Here is a 17,457-nt window from a genome sequence, read left to right on the forward strand (position 1 = left end):
CGTTCAGGTATTTGTCTAATATCTGATCGGCATGGTGGTATTTTAAGTTCTGTACATCACTTGCCTGAATGGCGGGAATCATATGCATACCACCGTTACTGTGTGCATCACCTGAAGGCCAATTTCCAGAAGAAATATCCTGACAAGGCATTGCATGACTTAATGTGGCTGGCTGCAACTGAGCACCAGCAGTGCAAATTCACGAGGCGCATGGAAGCGATCCGGCAGTTAGAACCACGAGCCTATACTTGGTTGATGGGGCATGAGCTTCACATGTGGACATTGCATGCTGATGGCGACTGCCCCCAGCGTCACCCTGAGGTCTATAACCAGTAAAATGCATCATCATATCCAAAAATTATGCACGCGTCATGGATCTAATATACTGGGGCAGTGCTACGGCCCGTCCATCTACGCGCAGCCCGTACAAAACCTTAGCATCCTCCAGCGTGATGGTGGCCTCTCCAGTGGGCAAGTGAAAAGTGTGCGTCTCCGGTCGCCACCGCTCTACCAAGGCCGTGATGAGAGACCAATCAAGCTGTATCTGTCCAAGATCAAAAATCGTATAGAAGCCCGTAGCCTGTAGGCGCGCGACTACGCGGGCATGGAAAGGATGCTCCCCGATGAACTCTCATAAATTGTCAGGTCTCCTGGGGCGGAGAGGCTGCATCGATAGCTGTCCCTCCCATACAAATGAGGACCTATGGTCGCCCTGCAACACTAGTAGCTGATCCTCGGCAGGTCCGGGATGCGCAGGCGGAGGAAAGTCCATGTCGTCTACTATAATTTAAACAAAATTAATTGTGTGTGTTAGCTTAATAAATTAAATAATTAATTATGTTTAAAATTGGACTGAATAATTATGTACGGGTTCCAGGCTCGATATTTGAGGCCCGGTAGCACCGAGTTATCCTTAATTATTATGCGTGTCAATTTCAATATTTTTAGAATTGTGTCTGTTAGCTTAATAAATTAAATAATTAATTATGTTTACAATTGGACTGAATAATTATGTATGGGTTCCAGGCTCATTTTTTGAGGCCCGGTAGCACCGAGTTATCCTTAATTATTATTCGTGTCAATTTTAATATTTTTACAATTGTGTGTGCTAGCTTAATAAATTAAATAATTAATTATGTTTACAATTGGACTGAATAATTATGTATGGGTTCCAGGCTCGATTTTTGAGGCTCGGTAGCACCGAGTTATCCTTAATTATTATGCGTGTCAATTTTAACATTTTTAGAATTGTGTGTGCTAGCTTAATAAATTAAATAATTAATTATGTTTACAATTGGACTGAATAATTATGTATGGGTTCCAAACTCGATATTTGAGTTAATTTTACAACATATAAGAATTTGTTACTTTTGTAAGTTTATTGTTATAATTAAATAATTAATTTTGTAAAGTGTAATTGGATAGAGTTTGCAGTTACTGCATACTTAAATTATATAGACTCTACGCTAAAATGCTCTATATTTTACAACACTAACAGGCTCTATATTTTACTACAGTAAAAGGCTCTATATTTTACTACGCTAAAAGGCTATTTATTTTACTACTCTAAAAGGTCACTATTACATATAAAAACAACTAACATAAAATACAAATATGAACAACAAACAAAATAAATAATATTAATTTTTTAACAATACAAATAATTTATCAAATTTTAATAATTTTTTGTACCAAAGCTAATAAATCAATCCGGGTATAAATAAGATACAAATTTAAACACAAACATAACACAAATTAACATGGAAACACATTAAACAATATAAATATGCATGTACTATACGAGTTTCGACATAAACAAAATTGAAATACCTCGATTTAAGTTTTTTAAATTTGATTGAAACCGAATTTTTGCACCCGAAAGAAGGAATCCAAAGTTTGTCTTGTATGTGGGACCTACACTCCTTGCTCTTTAGGTGATGGGTGGGGCCCAAATTTTTTTTTTGAAGTGTGACGCGGGGTGGGGGGACCAGCAGAATCGAAGGTTTTTGAGGTCCTTCAGTTCAGTGGTCCAAGGAAGAAGAAGGGCTATATTTTATTGAAGTTGTTCGCAGTATTATACTGCGTTTTAAGTAAAATGCAGTATAATACTGCGAACAACTTCAATAAAATATAGTTGTGCCCAACATCTTAGTAAAACGAAGTATAGTACTGCGATTTACAATTTTTTTTTAAAGTAAAACACAGTACTATACTGCGAATTACTTTAACGGCAAAATTTTCGTTAACGTAATTCGCAGTATAATACTGCGTTTTACTCATTTATGTAATTTTTTTTAAAGTAGTACAAAAATGTTTTTTGTCCAAAAAATGATTAAAAAGGTTTCAGACTCGAAATTTTGATATAGGGGTCAGAATAGAATTCTGGAAGTTGCAGTAGGTTCGTTGTGTCATTTGGGAGATGTGTACAAAATTTCAGGTCATTCGGACGTGGTTTGGTAGAATTTTTGATCAAAAGCGTAATTCGGAAGGTTTTGGGAACCTTAGGCTTGAATTCGATGTTGTTTGAGGTGTTTTGAAGATCGTTATAAGTTTGGATAGTGGTATGTGACTTGTTTATGCTTATGGTTGAGGTCCCGGGAGCCTCGGGATGATTTCGGATGGTTGGCGAAAAGTTTGGAAGTTGGATGTAGCAGCTGAAGCTAAGTCTGCTATCATAACTGCACCTGCGGCTAGGGGCCCGCAGGTGCAGGCTCGCAGAAGCATGGAGGGAGCCGCAGATGCGGCCAAGGAAGGCATCAGCTGGAACCGTAGAAGCGGTTGAGGTGGCGCACCTGTGATTGCGCAGGTGCGGGATTTGCTTCGCAGATGCGGCGCCTGGGATTTAACTGGTGACCGCAGAAGCGACGCTTGGGACCGCAGAAGCGGTTGCGCAGGAGCGAGGACTGGACCGCAAGTGTGAAAAGCCTGGGTCAGAAGGTATAAAAGAATTCCTTCGCGATTTTTGAGTTGTTCTTCACCATTTCAAGTCGGTTTTGGAGCTTTTGGGAGATTTTGAAGAGGGATTCAAGGGATAACATCTGGAGGTAAAAGTTTTGAGCCTAATAATCGATCATATGACATTATTTCACTGACTTGGCCTAAGATTAATAGAAATTAAGCGTTAAAAATTGGGAATTAGGGCTTGGTGTTGGAGACCTAGACTTGAGGATTTGAGGGGCCATTTGTGGTCAGATTTTGGGACTTTTGATATGTATGAACTCGTAGGGAATAAGGAATCTATTGATGTAAATTTTATCGAATTCTGAGACGTGGACCCGGGGGTCGGGTTTTGATTAATTTCGGGATTTTGTTGTAAATTGATTATTTTAGCATGGGCTTCGTTCCCTTAGCATATTTTGACATCGTGATTCTAATTTTGGATAGATTCGACGCGAGTTGAGGCCGATTCGAGGGGCAAAGGTGTCGCGGGCTAGAGTTTGGACCAGATTGAGGTGAGTAATGACTTTAAATGTTGTCCTGAGGGTATGAAACCTCGGATTACACATTGTTGTACTATATTGAGGTGACGCACACGCTAGATGACGAGCGTGGGGCCGTGCACTGTTGGGGATTGTGACTTAGTCCACCCGAATGATTGTTTTACCGCGTATTTGATTCAAAACTATTTGCTATCATCATGTTTTGGTCTGAATGCCATATTTGGGCCTCATGCCAACTATTTGGACCCTTAGGGGAATTTTACTTCTATTTTCTCACTGTTTTGACTTTATATATGTACTTAGTCATGTCATATTATAATGTTTTCATAACTCAGCCATGTTTACTCTGTTTTTAATACTTTAAATGATATTTTAGGCTGAGCATCATATTTTACTATGCTCGAGTGGCTTTTGGAGATTTTTGACTTAGTGAGGCCGATGACCTGTGTTGTAAGGATACTTTTGGGTCGGGCTGCACGCCGCAACAGTGATACACTGATTTATGATTATGAGGCCGAGGGCCTGAGATTGTACGCCACAAGGTGGCTTGATATGAGGCCAAGAGCTTATTGATTATGCTACGAGATGGCTTGATATTGCGCTTGGGCCGTAAGGGGCCCCTCCCGGAGTCTGTACACCCTGAGCGCGGGTACCCATTGTGATATGAGATATAGCCCGAGGGGCTGGTGTTGTTCCATGTTATTGCTTGAGGGGCTGATTTTGTTGACATTGTGCCCGAGGGGCGGATTTTATGTGTTTATCTGTTCTAACTGCTTTCCATTTAATTGTTTAACTGTTAAAAAGATGTTTTAAAGAAGCTTATTCTGAACTAAGGTGTCTTTATATGTTTTCACTGTTTCATTGCTTTTTATTTGTTTTACACTGCTTCTTTATAGCATGTTGAAGTGTTTTTACGCGATTTCTTATCGCTCAGTCTTCATTTATTGTTATTACTCACTGAGTTGGTGTACTCACTTTACTCCTTGCACCCTGTATGCAGATTCAAGCACTTCAGGTCCTGCTAGCGAGGGTTGATAGCTTCCAGAAGATTTTTGGAGTCCACTAGGTAGCTGTTCGGCGTTCGCAGCCCAGTGTTTCTCCCTCTTATCATTATTTCTTTACCTTGTACTGGATTTTTGTAATAGACTGTGTAGTCCCTTTTTTCCGTATTCCTAGACTTATGTGGATGCTCATGACTGGTGACACCCCGATGTCGGGTTGTGTTTGGATTTTTCGTAGTTGAAATATTTCGCTCTATTATGGGATTTATCATTATTCATGACTTAATTATGAATTATTATCTGTTAATTTAATTGGGTGTTGTGTCGGATGGCCTTGTCTTCATGAGAGGCGTCATCACGACCGGGTATGGGTTTAGGGTTGTGACAACATGCTTCTAGGTTCAATAGTTAAGTTCAACACATGTAAAATAGGTTAAGTGTGACTGATAAGAAGAGTATGATATCTCTATATCTACATGCCAAGGTGAATACCGTATGTGATGCAACACAGTGAAATCCCAAGCACGCACACTCTCAGAGCGCTCAATTTGCTCATCTCAGTCCTCGCTCGCCGCACTTAGTCACTCAGCATTGTATATAGCCATAAGAATTGTTGCGGCGTGCAATTCGATCCATATATATATATATAGATATCACTCACTGGGACTATAGTTCTTCGTTTCGCAATACGTATTTCAAGGATGGATTCATTCTTTGGCTTGCTATTCTAGATAGACTTAAGCTTTACTCAAAAGTTGAAAATTGTGGACACAAGAAAGTTGTTTGTGTATCAAACACCCTGGAAATGTACCCATCTAGTAGCAAGAATTGGTTATACGAGAAAAGAGAGGGAAAGAAAGAAACATACTGTTGCTGAAAGCCCCCAAAGACTTGGAAACAGCTACTGTCTCCTCCCTTATTCTGGTTCCTCAAATGAGGAGTTAAAGATCCTATCATTGATGAGTCGTTTTGGTTGGAATACGATTTACTTATATCGGTATAATTTATATTGGGTTAAGTTATGTTGGGATTAGTTATGCTGGGATTGTTGTTTATTCATTGTTTAGTATGTTGTATTAAGGATGACAATTGCATAATTTCTAAGAAGAAGGTATAAGTTATATCGGTGCTAATTGCCCACTTTCTATAAGGTATAAGTTATTCCGGTGTTAAAATTAACACCGAAATAACTTATATCTGGTTTGCTAACCAAATAAAGTATTAAGGTGATATTAAATTTTTATACCACCCTTATACCTTCTTATACCTCATACCAAACTACCCCTAAAAGTGCTGGACAGTGAAGAAGACTGCAGAAATTAACGGTCACTGAGGAACAGAGTAATCAGCACTGGTGCACTTGGACCATTGCTTCTTCTTCACTTGCAAACTGAATGGTGCACATGGGGGCCCGATACTATCCTCCAATATATTTTTCCTAATGGGATCTGAATTTCTATGATCTTACTGTTTCCCATAAACATAAAACCAACCAACAATACATAAGCTACTATTTTCCTTTTTATTTTTGGTCTCAGAAAAGAAATTTATTTCTAAAAGTTTATATGGAAATTAAGATATTAAACTTAAAATTTTATATATAAATGAAAATTAAATTTAGAAGTGTTAGAAGCTTTTATTTATTCACTCTGATAAACTTTTTTCCTTCTCAGACATACATAATTTCCACCGTTAATTTTATTTATTCACTGAAAAACTATATGAGAAATATGTATAATCCATTTTTTGGGCAACGCTCATCTTTATTATTGTCCAGTAACTCCAGTTATTGCCAAGGAAACTGTCCAAGAAAAACACGTTAGACCAAATTCTTCCAGAAACTTATCATTCTTTCTTTTAATAAATAAATCTCCCCTCCATTCCACCTTCCCAACAATAAATAAAATTAAAATAAATTTTCGGATATGCTTAATGCATGAACATCACAGCAAATGTGATTGAAAAATTTACAGCTCCTAAGAAAATACGTAGCTGCACAAATTCAACATGAATTGGAGATAGAATTGAATTATTTTTCACTAGACAAACATTAGACCCATAAATATTATTCCGTTCATCTATAACGCCCCGCCGTGTCAGTATATATGACTATCTACTTTAGCCAAACCTAAAGAAAGGAGGACCATCTCTTTTATTCTAACTTCCAAATCAGAGGCGGACTTTTTTCCTGTAACTAGTTTCTCTGCACGTGCATTGCACGTGTATATCATATTAGTTTTTAGTTAATAAGCATACTCAAGGAACATTTAATTTTGTTATATATAAATTTAAATACAAATGTGAATATGTCAAAATCTAACATTTTCGCGTAACCTTAAGAACTTCAATGAATAAAGCAGAAAAAACTCTATACAATCAACTTTATCTTCCTTCTTCTAGCCATCATATTTATCAATCCAATCGATGTTATTGGATGTTACATTTTTGGATCAATTATATGTTCTTTATATTCTTCGGTCATAACAATATCATATTACGTCATGGCATTAATTAAATCTCAAGGTTGTTTGCTCTTTTCTGGAATATTCATACTTCGCTTTCTAATTTTAATGTAGATGTCATGCACAAATTTTTTAGCTTCATCATATACAGACCTATAAGTAATTATTTTTATAAATTAAAAAGTATTAGAGTTTAAACTCATTAGTGAATATGAAATGTTGAATTGCATAATGAATCATATTCATTATATCTACCGGAAAAAAAGTAGGAAATCATGTAAGATAATATTAAAGAAAAGGTTCATATATCTCCTGAACTATCGGAATTATTTGATCTTGTTTTACCAAAAAAAAATCCTAGAGGTTGATATCTACTTTCAATGGTCGTGGTTCTTATTTGAAATAACCTTATCGCAGCCAGGAGCTCTCATTTCTCTCCCTATTTAACAAAATGGGATCTAGATAAAGGCACTAAAAAAAAATATTTATTAGATATGAAAATAATAAAATCCATGATTTGGATAAAGAGAAAAGTATAGAAGAAATTTATACATTTACTAAAAAGATAAATTTTAGTGTTGCTTTATCCCTCTACTTTTCTGAAATGATTCAACTATCATAGTAGAGTTTAACCACTACGTTTAGGATGGATTGATGTGGATAGTAAAAATATATTATCCCAATTTGTAAAAAGTATATTGCTTGTGCAATATCAGGGCTGCAACAAACTAAAATAGTGAGTGGGGACTCAAAGAACAGTTTGAAAATAGGTGTGATTTAATTTTCTGGATCTTATCTGCAAGAGCAAGGAGTAGATATCATATGAGAATATCTTTCGTCGCACGTCCATAATCTAGAGCTATTTATGTTATGAAAGATTTACTATAAAACTTTTCTATGCTTTATTTGAATTGTCTTGTAATCTAGTTAAATAGGAAAAGGCCTGAGATGTATTAGGAGACAGCTAACAATGAAATAGTCAAATATCAATGATCTATCGCCCACGTACTGACACTAAACAATAAATATTTTGCGTAAAACTAATTTTTTCAATTATTTTTGACTTTTTAGTTTTTGTTTGGATTTATGCTTGAACTGCATATGAACTAACAATATATGTACTCAACTATAGACGTAACAACAATGTTTATGAAATCAAGTAAAACACAAATACTCACATAATTAACGTAATTATGTCTAAGCATATAATGTTCAAGATAAGAAAAAAATACCAAAATATGTTGCAAGGTGAAAATTAAAACTCAGAAAACGTATAAATTAAAGAATTAGGTGAAAAACCAACAAATGAAATATGGAAGGGGAAAATCAAGAACAACAAACCAATGGAATTGACATTTGAAAACATGAACTTTAAGGCAAAGGACAAAAATTTAAAACATTTTTGATAAGTACTAAGGGAATTTCAAGTTTAACACAACAATGAACGATACTGGTAAAAAAAATCGGGGATAAAATTCATTTATTCATAGAAGTACAAGAACTAAACATAACACTCTTTAACTGAAATTTTCTGTGATCTAGAACTGACCCTTTTTGCTTAAGATCTAAATGGTTACAAGCTATGACCTAGTAGAAGAAGCCTGTCATTATATCATGACAAGAAGAAGATGCAACTGCTGAGAGCATGAAGTATCTAATTGAGTAACCTAATGGGAGAGTATCTATAGTTGAACTATTAAAATTCAGCTCTTCCCTCTCCAGATTACGATTACTCGGTGTGGAAGTGCGGAAGAAGAAAGAAGCATGGTATACGTGCATTTTCAATATTATGACAAATGGAGGGATCATTCACTTTTCTTTTTAGTCATTTTTTCTAGCCACATAAGCAAATCTTATTAATTTTCCAGGACACATTCATATTGGAGTGGATATCAAACACCTCAAGCAAATCTACGATATGAGGAATTGAACTAAACCCTCTACTGATTCTTAGTTTTTCTTGACAAAATCTAAAATAAACTGCCATTATCATTAGATCATATACATAGTATTAAAGGAAATGAATTACTCGAACACATGACAAAATATTGACAATATCATAATTGCGATGCCTCTTGGCACCTACAACCAGAAAAAGATTATGTGAGAACACAAGCATAAAAAAGTCTAGACACTTGTAATGCCATGCATGGTTGAAAAGATAATATGAGGATTGAATGAAAAGAATACATTGATAAATACTCAAGGCACAACTTTAATAACCATGTGAATTTTTTCAATTTATAAAAGTGTTGGTTAATTTAGAACTGTTTGCAGGCATTACGTTTCTCTCAAAGGTTGTGACTGTTAATGAGAGGTATGATAACTGGCTAATTGGGAGATGTTTATACTGATCCTAACAACTGCACGACCTTTCAAGTAAAACTCTTACAAGCAAATCCATATGATATATAATATTTGCACAAGAAAAATACAAAGTTAAGGTATGACAAGCGAATTGATTTTTGGATCTTCACTCAAATAACAATAATTCAAAAACTTTGAGCCAGAGTCACCGTAGAAGTTGTTTGTAGAAGAGCGAATGCGTATTAAAACAGGGACAAGATGATATGCTTTTCCCTGCCACGAGAAGGTATTTTTTCCGTCACAATTAATGGTTGTGAGTTGTAACTATTCATGAAGCATGAAGCGTTGGTTGGGCATTTGTACGTGTTTAGATTTTTTATTTTTTGATAAGTAGGGTTTTAATTATTTAGAAGGGTAATTTGACTTTTCACTTTAGGGGTAAAAACAGCAATATTTGAACATTAATAACTAATACTTATACTATAAAAAGTTGCACCTCTTCAAATGAATTTAGTTATTTTATTTAATAATTTTTTAAAGTATAATATTTAAATTAATTAGAAGGACAATTATGTAATTCAACTTTTCAATTAAGGCCTTCCTACTTTTAATATAACTAGTTTCTCTGCACGTGCATTGCATGTGTATGCCGAATTATATAATATCTAATTTTATAACATAATATTAATATTATTAAAATAAAATTCCGAGCAAATAATTATACATAAAATAAGGTACAAATATTTACGAATTGGTCCATGTAAATCAGCATATATTGATTTTGAAAGTTCGTCCCAAACAAACACTTTAACTTAGCAACCATTCTTAAACGAAACAACATAATATGTAAATGTAGCTTGGTGGCTAAACGAACAAAACATAAACTCATTGCTAATGTCTTCGTAAAAAAATGTATGTCACAAAACCGCTTAAGTTGGTAATTTAATATTTCATGAAAAGACTTTGTAAGGCTAATTAACAAAATATTTAATTTGAATTATCTTATTTAGGGAGTAGTATTTAACTTAAAATATCTTATTTTGATGTTATTTTTGCAGGTTCTTTTTTCTTTTGACTTAAAAGTATTAATTCAATTTTTCAAGATTCATCATTAAAACACAATTTAATAGGCTATTCGATATATATATATATATATATATATATATATATATATATATATATATATATATATATATATATATATATATATATATATATATATATATATATATTTTGGTGGAATGAAATTTTTTATTCATCTCCAAACCAGTACATCAATAAGAATACAATGAGAGATCTATAGAGCAGCTATCTATGCTTCTACCTATATAATGAATTCTGTACAATTCTTTTCTATCTATCTATATATTTCTTCTATCCATCTTCCATCTTTCCCTTTGATTCTCTTGTTTAATACTTCTACCATTCGAATCTTGCATTCTTCCTTGATTTGCTCACACACTTTATGTGGCCTAGGCACTGAACTCTTCCATACAGCTTCATTTCTACCTTTCCATACATAGTAGTTGGTTGCTACTAATGCTGCATATGCAAATTCTCTGTTCAATTTTCCAGCCATCTTCCTTGCCACTCTTCTCCATAATAGCTGCCTCTCCAAGTATGTGATTCTGATTTTTAGCCATTCCAATATTATGCCAATGCATCTACTGGAGAACTGGCACTCATAGAAAAGGTGCTCTATAGTTTCTTGTTTATCCCCACACAACACACATAGGCCATCAGTATTCACCTCTCTGCTCCCCAGCCTATCCTTTGTGAGCAACTTCTTCTGCATAGTCAACTAGCAGATGAAGCTGTGTTTTGGCATGTTTTGTTTACTCCATACCCATCGTTCTCATGGACATTTGTCTAGGGACCCTTTCAGCCATTCATATCCCTTTTGTATTGTATATTTTTCTGTACTTGACTGCCACTCCCTGTTTATATAACCTACTGCTAGTTTGTCTCTAACATTACAGATTTTCTTCCAGTACCAACTGCTATCATTTGCTGCTTTATACTGCCACCAGTCTACATCTTTAAGGTAAATATGGTTTATCCACTTGACCCATAATGAGTCAGTTTTATGAGTGATATCCCACACATATTTCCCTATCGCAGCCTCATTCCATGCTACACAGTCCTTTATCCCTATACCTCCTACCTGTTTTTGTCGGCATACAAGGTCCCAGGCTACTAAGGGTACTCTATTTGTTTCCATTTTGCCATCCCATAGGTAGTTCCTACACATTGTTGTAATACTTTTTAGGATTGCTTTGGACAGTATGAAAATTGAAGCCCAATATATATGTATGTATGTCAAGACTGAATTTATCATTTGCACTCGACCTGTATATGATAGATTCCTTGAACCCCAGCTGTTTATTCTGTTATCCATCTTATCAACTAGTGCCTGACAGTCCATTTTTGAGATCTTCTTTGAGGAAATTGGGACTCCTAAATATTTGAATGGGGGTCTGCCCTTGCTATACCCTGTTATTTCACATAAGTCCTCCATTTCTTTTGCTTCCATTCTCACTGCAAATATATTTGACTTCCCTGCATTTATTGTTAGCCTAGAAGAATTAGTGAATGTTTGTAATCCTCTCAGTAATAGTATCACTGATTGGATTTTCCCTTTGCAGAAGAGAAGAACATCATCCGTAAAGCATAAATGATTCAGCTGCAAGCTCCTACATTTGGTGTGGAATTTGAACCCGTCCATCTGTGTTACATGATCCATTATTCTTGAGAAGTACTCCATATATATTATAAAGAGTAGAGGAGATATTGGATCTCCTTATCTCAGACCCCGCTTCCCTTTTATATTTCCATAAAGTCCGCCATTGATTGCCACTATATATTGTGGTGTTGAGATGCATTCCATGATCCACCTAATGAATTTCATAGGGAAGTTAAACGCTTGTAACATTTATTCCACAATCTCTTCCATATTTGTCACCCTGTTACCCTTAGAATCCTTGATAGATAGGATCCTATTAGCATTTCTTCTTGCCTTCATGTAGCTATGGAAGTACTTGTTGTTTTTGTCACTTTGTTTTAGCCATTGCACTTTACTTTTCTGCCTCAGGAACTTGTCACTTGCTTCCTTGTATCTCCTGTAGCTGATTGGCAGTTGTTGCTCTCTTTCGATAAGACCTTGGTTTAGGGGGTTTTGTTGCATGTGTTGCTGACATTCCTCAAGATCCTTCTTGGCTTGTTCTGCTTTTCCTTCTATATTGTTGAATTTTGTTTTGTTTAGTTGCTTTAGTACTCCCTTTAATATGTTCAGCTTCCCTACAATTTGATACATTTTTGTTCCATTAATTCCAATGCTCCAGCTTTCTGCCACTTTACCTTTGAAATCTGGATCCATGCTCCACATGTTGAAGTATTTGAAATGCCTATTCCCCATCTGCTTCATGTTATCCCAACTAATGATAGTTGGGCTATGATCATACAACCCCTTAGTCATATAGTGCATAGTTGAAGCAGGTAGCACTGTCATCCATTCAAAATTTACCAGTACTCTATCAATTCTGTTCATTACTCTATCTTCTCCACTCTGTTTGTTGTTCCAGGTGTAGAATGCCAGTAGATTTAAGTTCTTGAAGACAACATGTATCTACACATTGCCTGAACTCCTTTGTTTCAGCCACTGTTAATTTGCTTCTTATTCTTTCATCAGTATTTAGCACATTATTGAAGTCCCCCATCACTGCCCATGTTCGCTTATTGCACTTGTATATTTCTTTTATATCCTTCCACAGATTTCTCCTTAAAGCTATATCATTGTATGAATATATCATGGTAACAGTAATCTTCTCCCATGTTTCTCTATGTTTGATTGTACTATGAATCAACTGATCAGTAGTTTTTTGAATATCTACCTAAAAAATGTTTGGTTTCCACAGTAACCAAATCCTTCCCTTAGGATGCTGAGCCAAATTTGTTGTAAAGGACCACCCCTCACAAAGATTAAGAGAAGCTCTGTGAGCTTTAGATCTCTTAATCTTTGTTTCTAAGAGACCAGACAGACTAGCTCCAGTGTTGTGCATAAACAGATGAACTTCTCTTTGTTTATCTAGTCTGTTTAGTCCCCTTACATTCCAGAAGCCTATCTTATCCATTGGGCTGGGTCTTGCCCCACCCCTCCCATGTCCTGGACCCTTCACCACTGGTTCTCCCTTAGGGTTAGAAGAACTAGCTTTATTATGTCTCACTACCTCTATGTCTCCTCCTTTGTTGAGTACCTCAAATGTATTCCTTGTTGTTATAGCCATGGGGTTGTTCTGTTGTTTCTCTGCCACTTTTTCTTTTGCTTTGCCTTCATCTCTTTTGTTCTCCTTATTCTGAGTAGGGCCTTTTGTTGCTTTATCTGACACTTTCTCTTTAGCTTTGCCTTCATCTCTTGTATTCTCCTTATTCTGAATAGGGCCTTCTGTAGCTTTATCCCCCTGTTCCAGCTGCTTTCTTCTAGTTTCTGCTTCTTCTCTATGTAGTTTCCTGCAGTCTTGTAGCTCATGCCCAAATTTTTTACAATTTGGACATAATGTTGGCTTCCATTCATAATACACCTCTTGCTTTACTATTCTCCCCACCTCATTCTCAAACATAACCTACTTAGGGTATTGCTGATTTATTGATACTTCCACGAGTACTCTAGCAAATGCTAATCTCTCCTTGTTTGTAGTAGCTCTATATGCTTTTAGTGGCTTCCCAATCAATCCAGCTATTTTTGTTAAGGCATTCTTCCCCCAATACTTGATATCCAAGCCTTTCAGCCTTATCCACATTGGTATTCTATCCACATTTTCCTTACTTACATCCATATCTGGTTCCCAAGGCTTCACTACAATAGGCTTTTTATCAAACATCTGGACTCCGTCTTCAATGACTTGAGTTCTACTTTCCACAATGTGAAATCTAATCAGGAACACTCCTCTGTTTATTTGTGAAATTTTATTTATCCCCAATCCTCCCCATATTCTTCTGAAATATCCATCAATTACAGTCAACGGTGGATTTGATCCTAGTACGTAACATATCACTGCTGTTTTCCAGTATACGAGTTCATCCTTAATATCATCCATTGTAATTTTGACATTTTCCCCTGCTATTACCTCACTATTTAGGTCTAATCCTTCACTACTTGGTGCTGTGCCCACAATTTTACTCCATGAATTAGTTATCATATTCAATTGTACCTTGTTTGTTGCATTTGTCTCCATAATTTCCGCCTCCACTCTATCCGCCCATGATCCACCTGAATAAATCACCGGAGTTGTTGCCGGATTCAATGGAGTCTTCATCACTTCAATTGTGTGCTCTGCATGTGCAATTGGCGTCGTTGATGATCCTTGACTTAAACCTAATGGTAAAATTCCTTGGATTGCATTGATGTTCCTCGTCTTCTTTGCATCTGTTGACTGTGGAATTCCAGTTCTTCGCGATTGATTGTTTGAGTTTTCTACCATGCGTTGTTGCCCTCCCCCTCCATTATTTGTTCTTCTCGTCATTTCAGTGTTACCTGAGAGGAGAATTCATTCTAGAGAGAGAAAGTTGGCTATTCGATATATAGGGAACTTGGATATGAAAATAACTTTTAAATAAGTACATGAGTAGTAATTATTTATTGCGAGCGGCACAATTTTATTTATTTTTTGTTTATTTTCTTAAAGAAAAAAAGAAAGAGACCGCCACTTTTGTATAATAAATACTCTTAGTCTGATTTTAAATTCACAAAAGTATAATAATTGAAGTTTACTACTTGTTTAGTTTCAAAATCTGTCTGTTAAAGAAACATTATTACTGCTTGAATTTGGAGATGAACGATCTATGTGCAACATAGTTTTTTTATTTCAATTTAAAAATAAATGACTTATATTGCAAAATGCAAACATTGCGTCGTCTTGTCTAAAGCCAGTAGGAAAGCATTGTCTAAATAAAAAGCTAGTAGGAAAGCCGAAAACAGTAGATAAATACAACAATCATTTTCTTTCTCCACTTCTTAAAATAATGATCACCCAATAGAAAAAAAAAATATAGATTTTTTCGTACGTTAGATACTTTAGATTATCTCAATATATGTGTAGATGTTTAACACCATTTGTGAATTAAAATTTGAAGAATCGACTAAACTTTAAATAAAAAGGTCAAAAGAAAGGTATGAACGCAATTTAATAACCAAAAAAAAGGCACACAGCAAGAGAGGAATACCTTTCAATGATGAATTTTATAGAATTGCTGATGAGACTAAGTACTCGGGGTGCGTTTTTAAGTCACTCTCTGCTTAACTGTAAATAAATACATACTTATTTATTATCAAGAAGTTTGAACACTCTTCGTCTTCTATTCCTTTAGAATATATCTGTGTGAGTTTATGAAACAAAGGCTTTTTTTTATTTGAATAGTAAGCCAACTGTTTCTCTATTCTAAAAGATACCAACGGTTGAAAGACAAAATCAAATGGGAACCGGTAGAAACTATTTTAAGCATTATTGACTAATATGAAAGGTCACATCCCTTCAAATAAATTTGGTATTTACTTAAAATTTTTGGTATAAATAAAATATTTAAATTATTTAGAAGGACATTTAGGTAATTCAACTTTTTGATTAAGAGCTTCCTACTATTATAATAACTAGTCTTATGAAAAGAACATGAAGAGCGATGGAGATTAATAGGTACTGATTTTGTGGAAAATTACATAAATATTATTAAAGAATATGATGCAATCATAAAATAAAAATTATAAGTAAAAATATAAATTTCTAAAGATGATGAATATTGATCCTATAACAATCTCTTGTGTCTTTTTTGTAAAGAGTATTGCTTTGTTATGAAATCATAAACTCATAATTATTGGTTATGTTTATTGCTTAGCTGCTAGACGGAATTGTATGCTTCAGTTGTGATTTATTGTGAAGGCTATTAGAAGAATTAGTCTTCGAGTACACGCTTTGCGCGTAAATTCATATCGACAAATAAATTATTTTAAATAATAGTATAAATATTATTAAGTAATGAGTTCGAGTTATAAAATAAAATTTATTAGAAAAGTATAAGTTATAAGAACTTATTGCAAGAATATCGTATAAAAGATTATTGTTATTTCTATAACCTAATACTGAAGACAAACAAATAACACGAAAATACTTTTATCATGATTTTTTAAAGATGTGTCAAATTAAATAAATTATTTTGTTTGGTCTTTTAGAGATTTTTTTTGCTGATAAAAGTCTTTTAGAGATTTGAAAATGAAGAGGTTGATCCTCATAGAAAAAAATTTATTAGTATGACATAAATTCGAAAAATGACTAATGTTGAGTGAATATTTTATAATAGTAACTTAATATATTAAAAAAAATATAGGAAGATGTAATTTGTTGGGGAAAAAGTTTAATTAATGAAAATTCATTTAATTTAGAATATGTTTTATTGTTTGCTATTTCATCCTTATTGCTTCAAGTTTTATTTTTGGTAATTTCACTCTTAATACTATACTATAGTCAATAACTTTCACTGCTAGTGATCTTCTTATTAAAAAAATTAAATAATTAATTTTCAACTTGAAAAATAAATTTACTTGTATGATGAATTTTATAAATAAATTTTTTTACTAATTAGTTAATTCAAAGAGTTATATTTTCCCTCAATTTTCATGAAAACAGCTAATAATTTTCTTATGCAATTTTTTAATATTATCTCATTCTTATTTTACATATTTAACAACTATTATAATTTTATCAAATAAGAACTCTACTTTCAAAAGGTAAAAAAAGTTAGTCATACATTTCATTTTTGAATTTTTGTATTTATAGAATGATTAGTGATGTTTGACTCTTGCCAACCACCTTTCTCTCTATCTCTCTTTTCTTATATTTTTAAATATTTTTTTAGTTATTTATTTTAATTATTGACTGTAGTTTTCAGATATTATGCAAAATAATAATAATTATATTTAATAGTAGTACTTATTATAATGTAAAATTATTTTTTTAATACAAAAATATTTTAGGAATAATGTTTGATTGAAGAATAAAATGATCGTTCAAATTTTCGTGGACATTTGGATCTATCAACTGATTATTTTTAGTTCTCTCACTTTTATAATAGTAATAATAATAATAATAAATAATGGATAAATTCCTTATTTTATCTCTTTAATTAGTTTTTTTCACCATATTCTCGAAATAGATTGATTAGAATTCCTCTCATAATTTTGTCCTATATGACAATGCCTCC

General features: G+C 34.0%; 2 protein-coding genes across 2 annotated transcripts; both read right to left on the reverse strand.

Moving 5' to 3' along the window:
• Window positions 1-10,567: 10,567 nt before the first annotated feature.
• Window positions 10,568-11,005, reverse strand: LOC142181810 (uncharacterized). The gene has a single exon (XM_075255366.1). The coding sequence runs from the start codon at window positions 11,003-11,005 to the stop codon at window positions 10,568-10,570; it is 438 nt and encodes a 145-aa protein (XP_075111467.1).
• Window positions 11,006-12,142: 1,137 nt separating this feature from the next.
• Window positions 12,143-12,757, reverse strand: LOC142181811 (uncharacterized). The gene has a single exon (XM_075255367.1). The coding sequence runs from the start codon at window positions 12,755-12,757 to the stop codon at window positions 12,143-12,145; it is 615 nt and encodes a 204-aa protein (XP_075111468.1).
• Window positions 12,758-17,457: the final 4,700 nt, after the last annotated feature.

This window comes from Nicotiana tabacum, chromosome 6 (genome assembly GCF_000715075.1).
Source record: "Nicotiana tabacum cultivar K326 chromosome 6, ASM71507v2, whole genome shotgun sequence".
Taxonomy (NCBI): domain Eukaryota; kingdom Viridiplantae; phylum Streptophyta; class Magnoliopsida; order Solanales; family Solanaceae; genus Nicotiana; species Nicotiana tabacum.

Coding starts and splice junctions, on each gene's coding strand:
- LOC142181810 (XM_075255366.1), bottom strand. CDS start 11,005: ATGCAGAAGAAGTTGCTCACAAAGGATAGGCTGGGGAGCAGAGAGGTG.
- LOC142181811 (XM_075255367.1), bottom strand. CDS start 12,757: ATGAACAGAATTGATAGAGTACTGGTAAATTTTGAATGGATGACAGTG.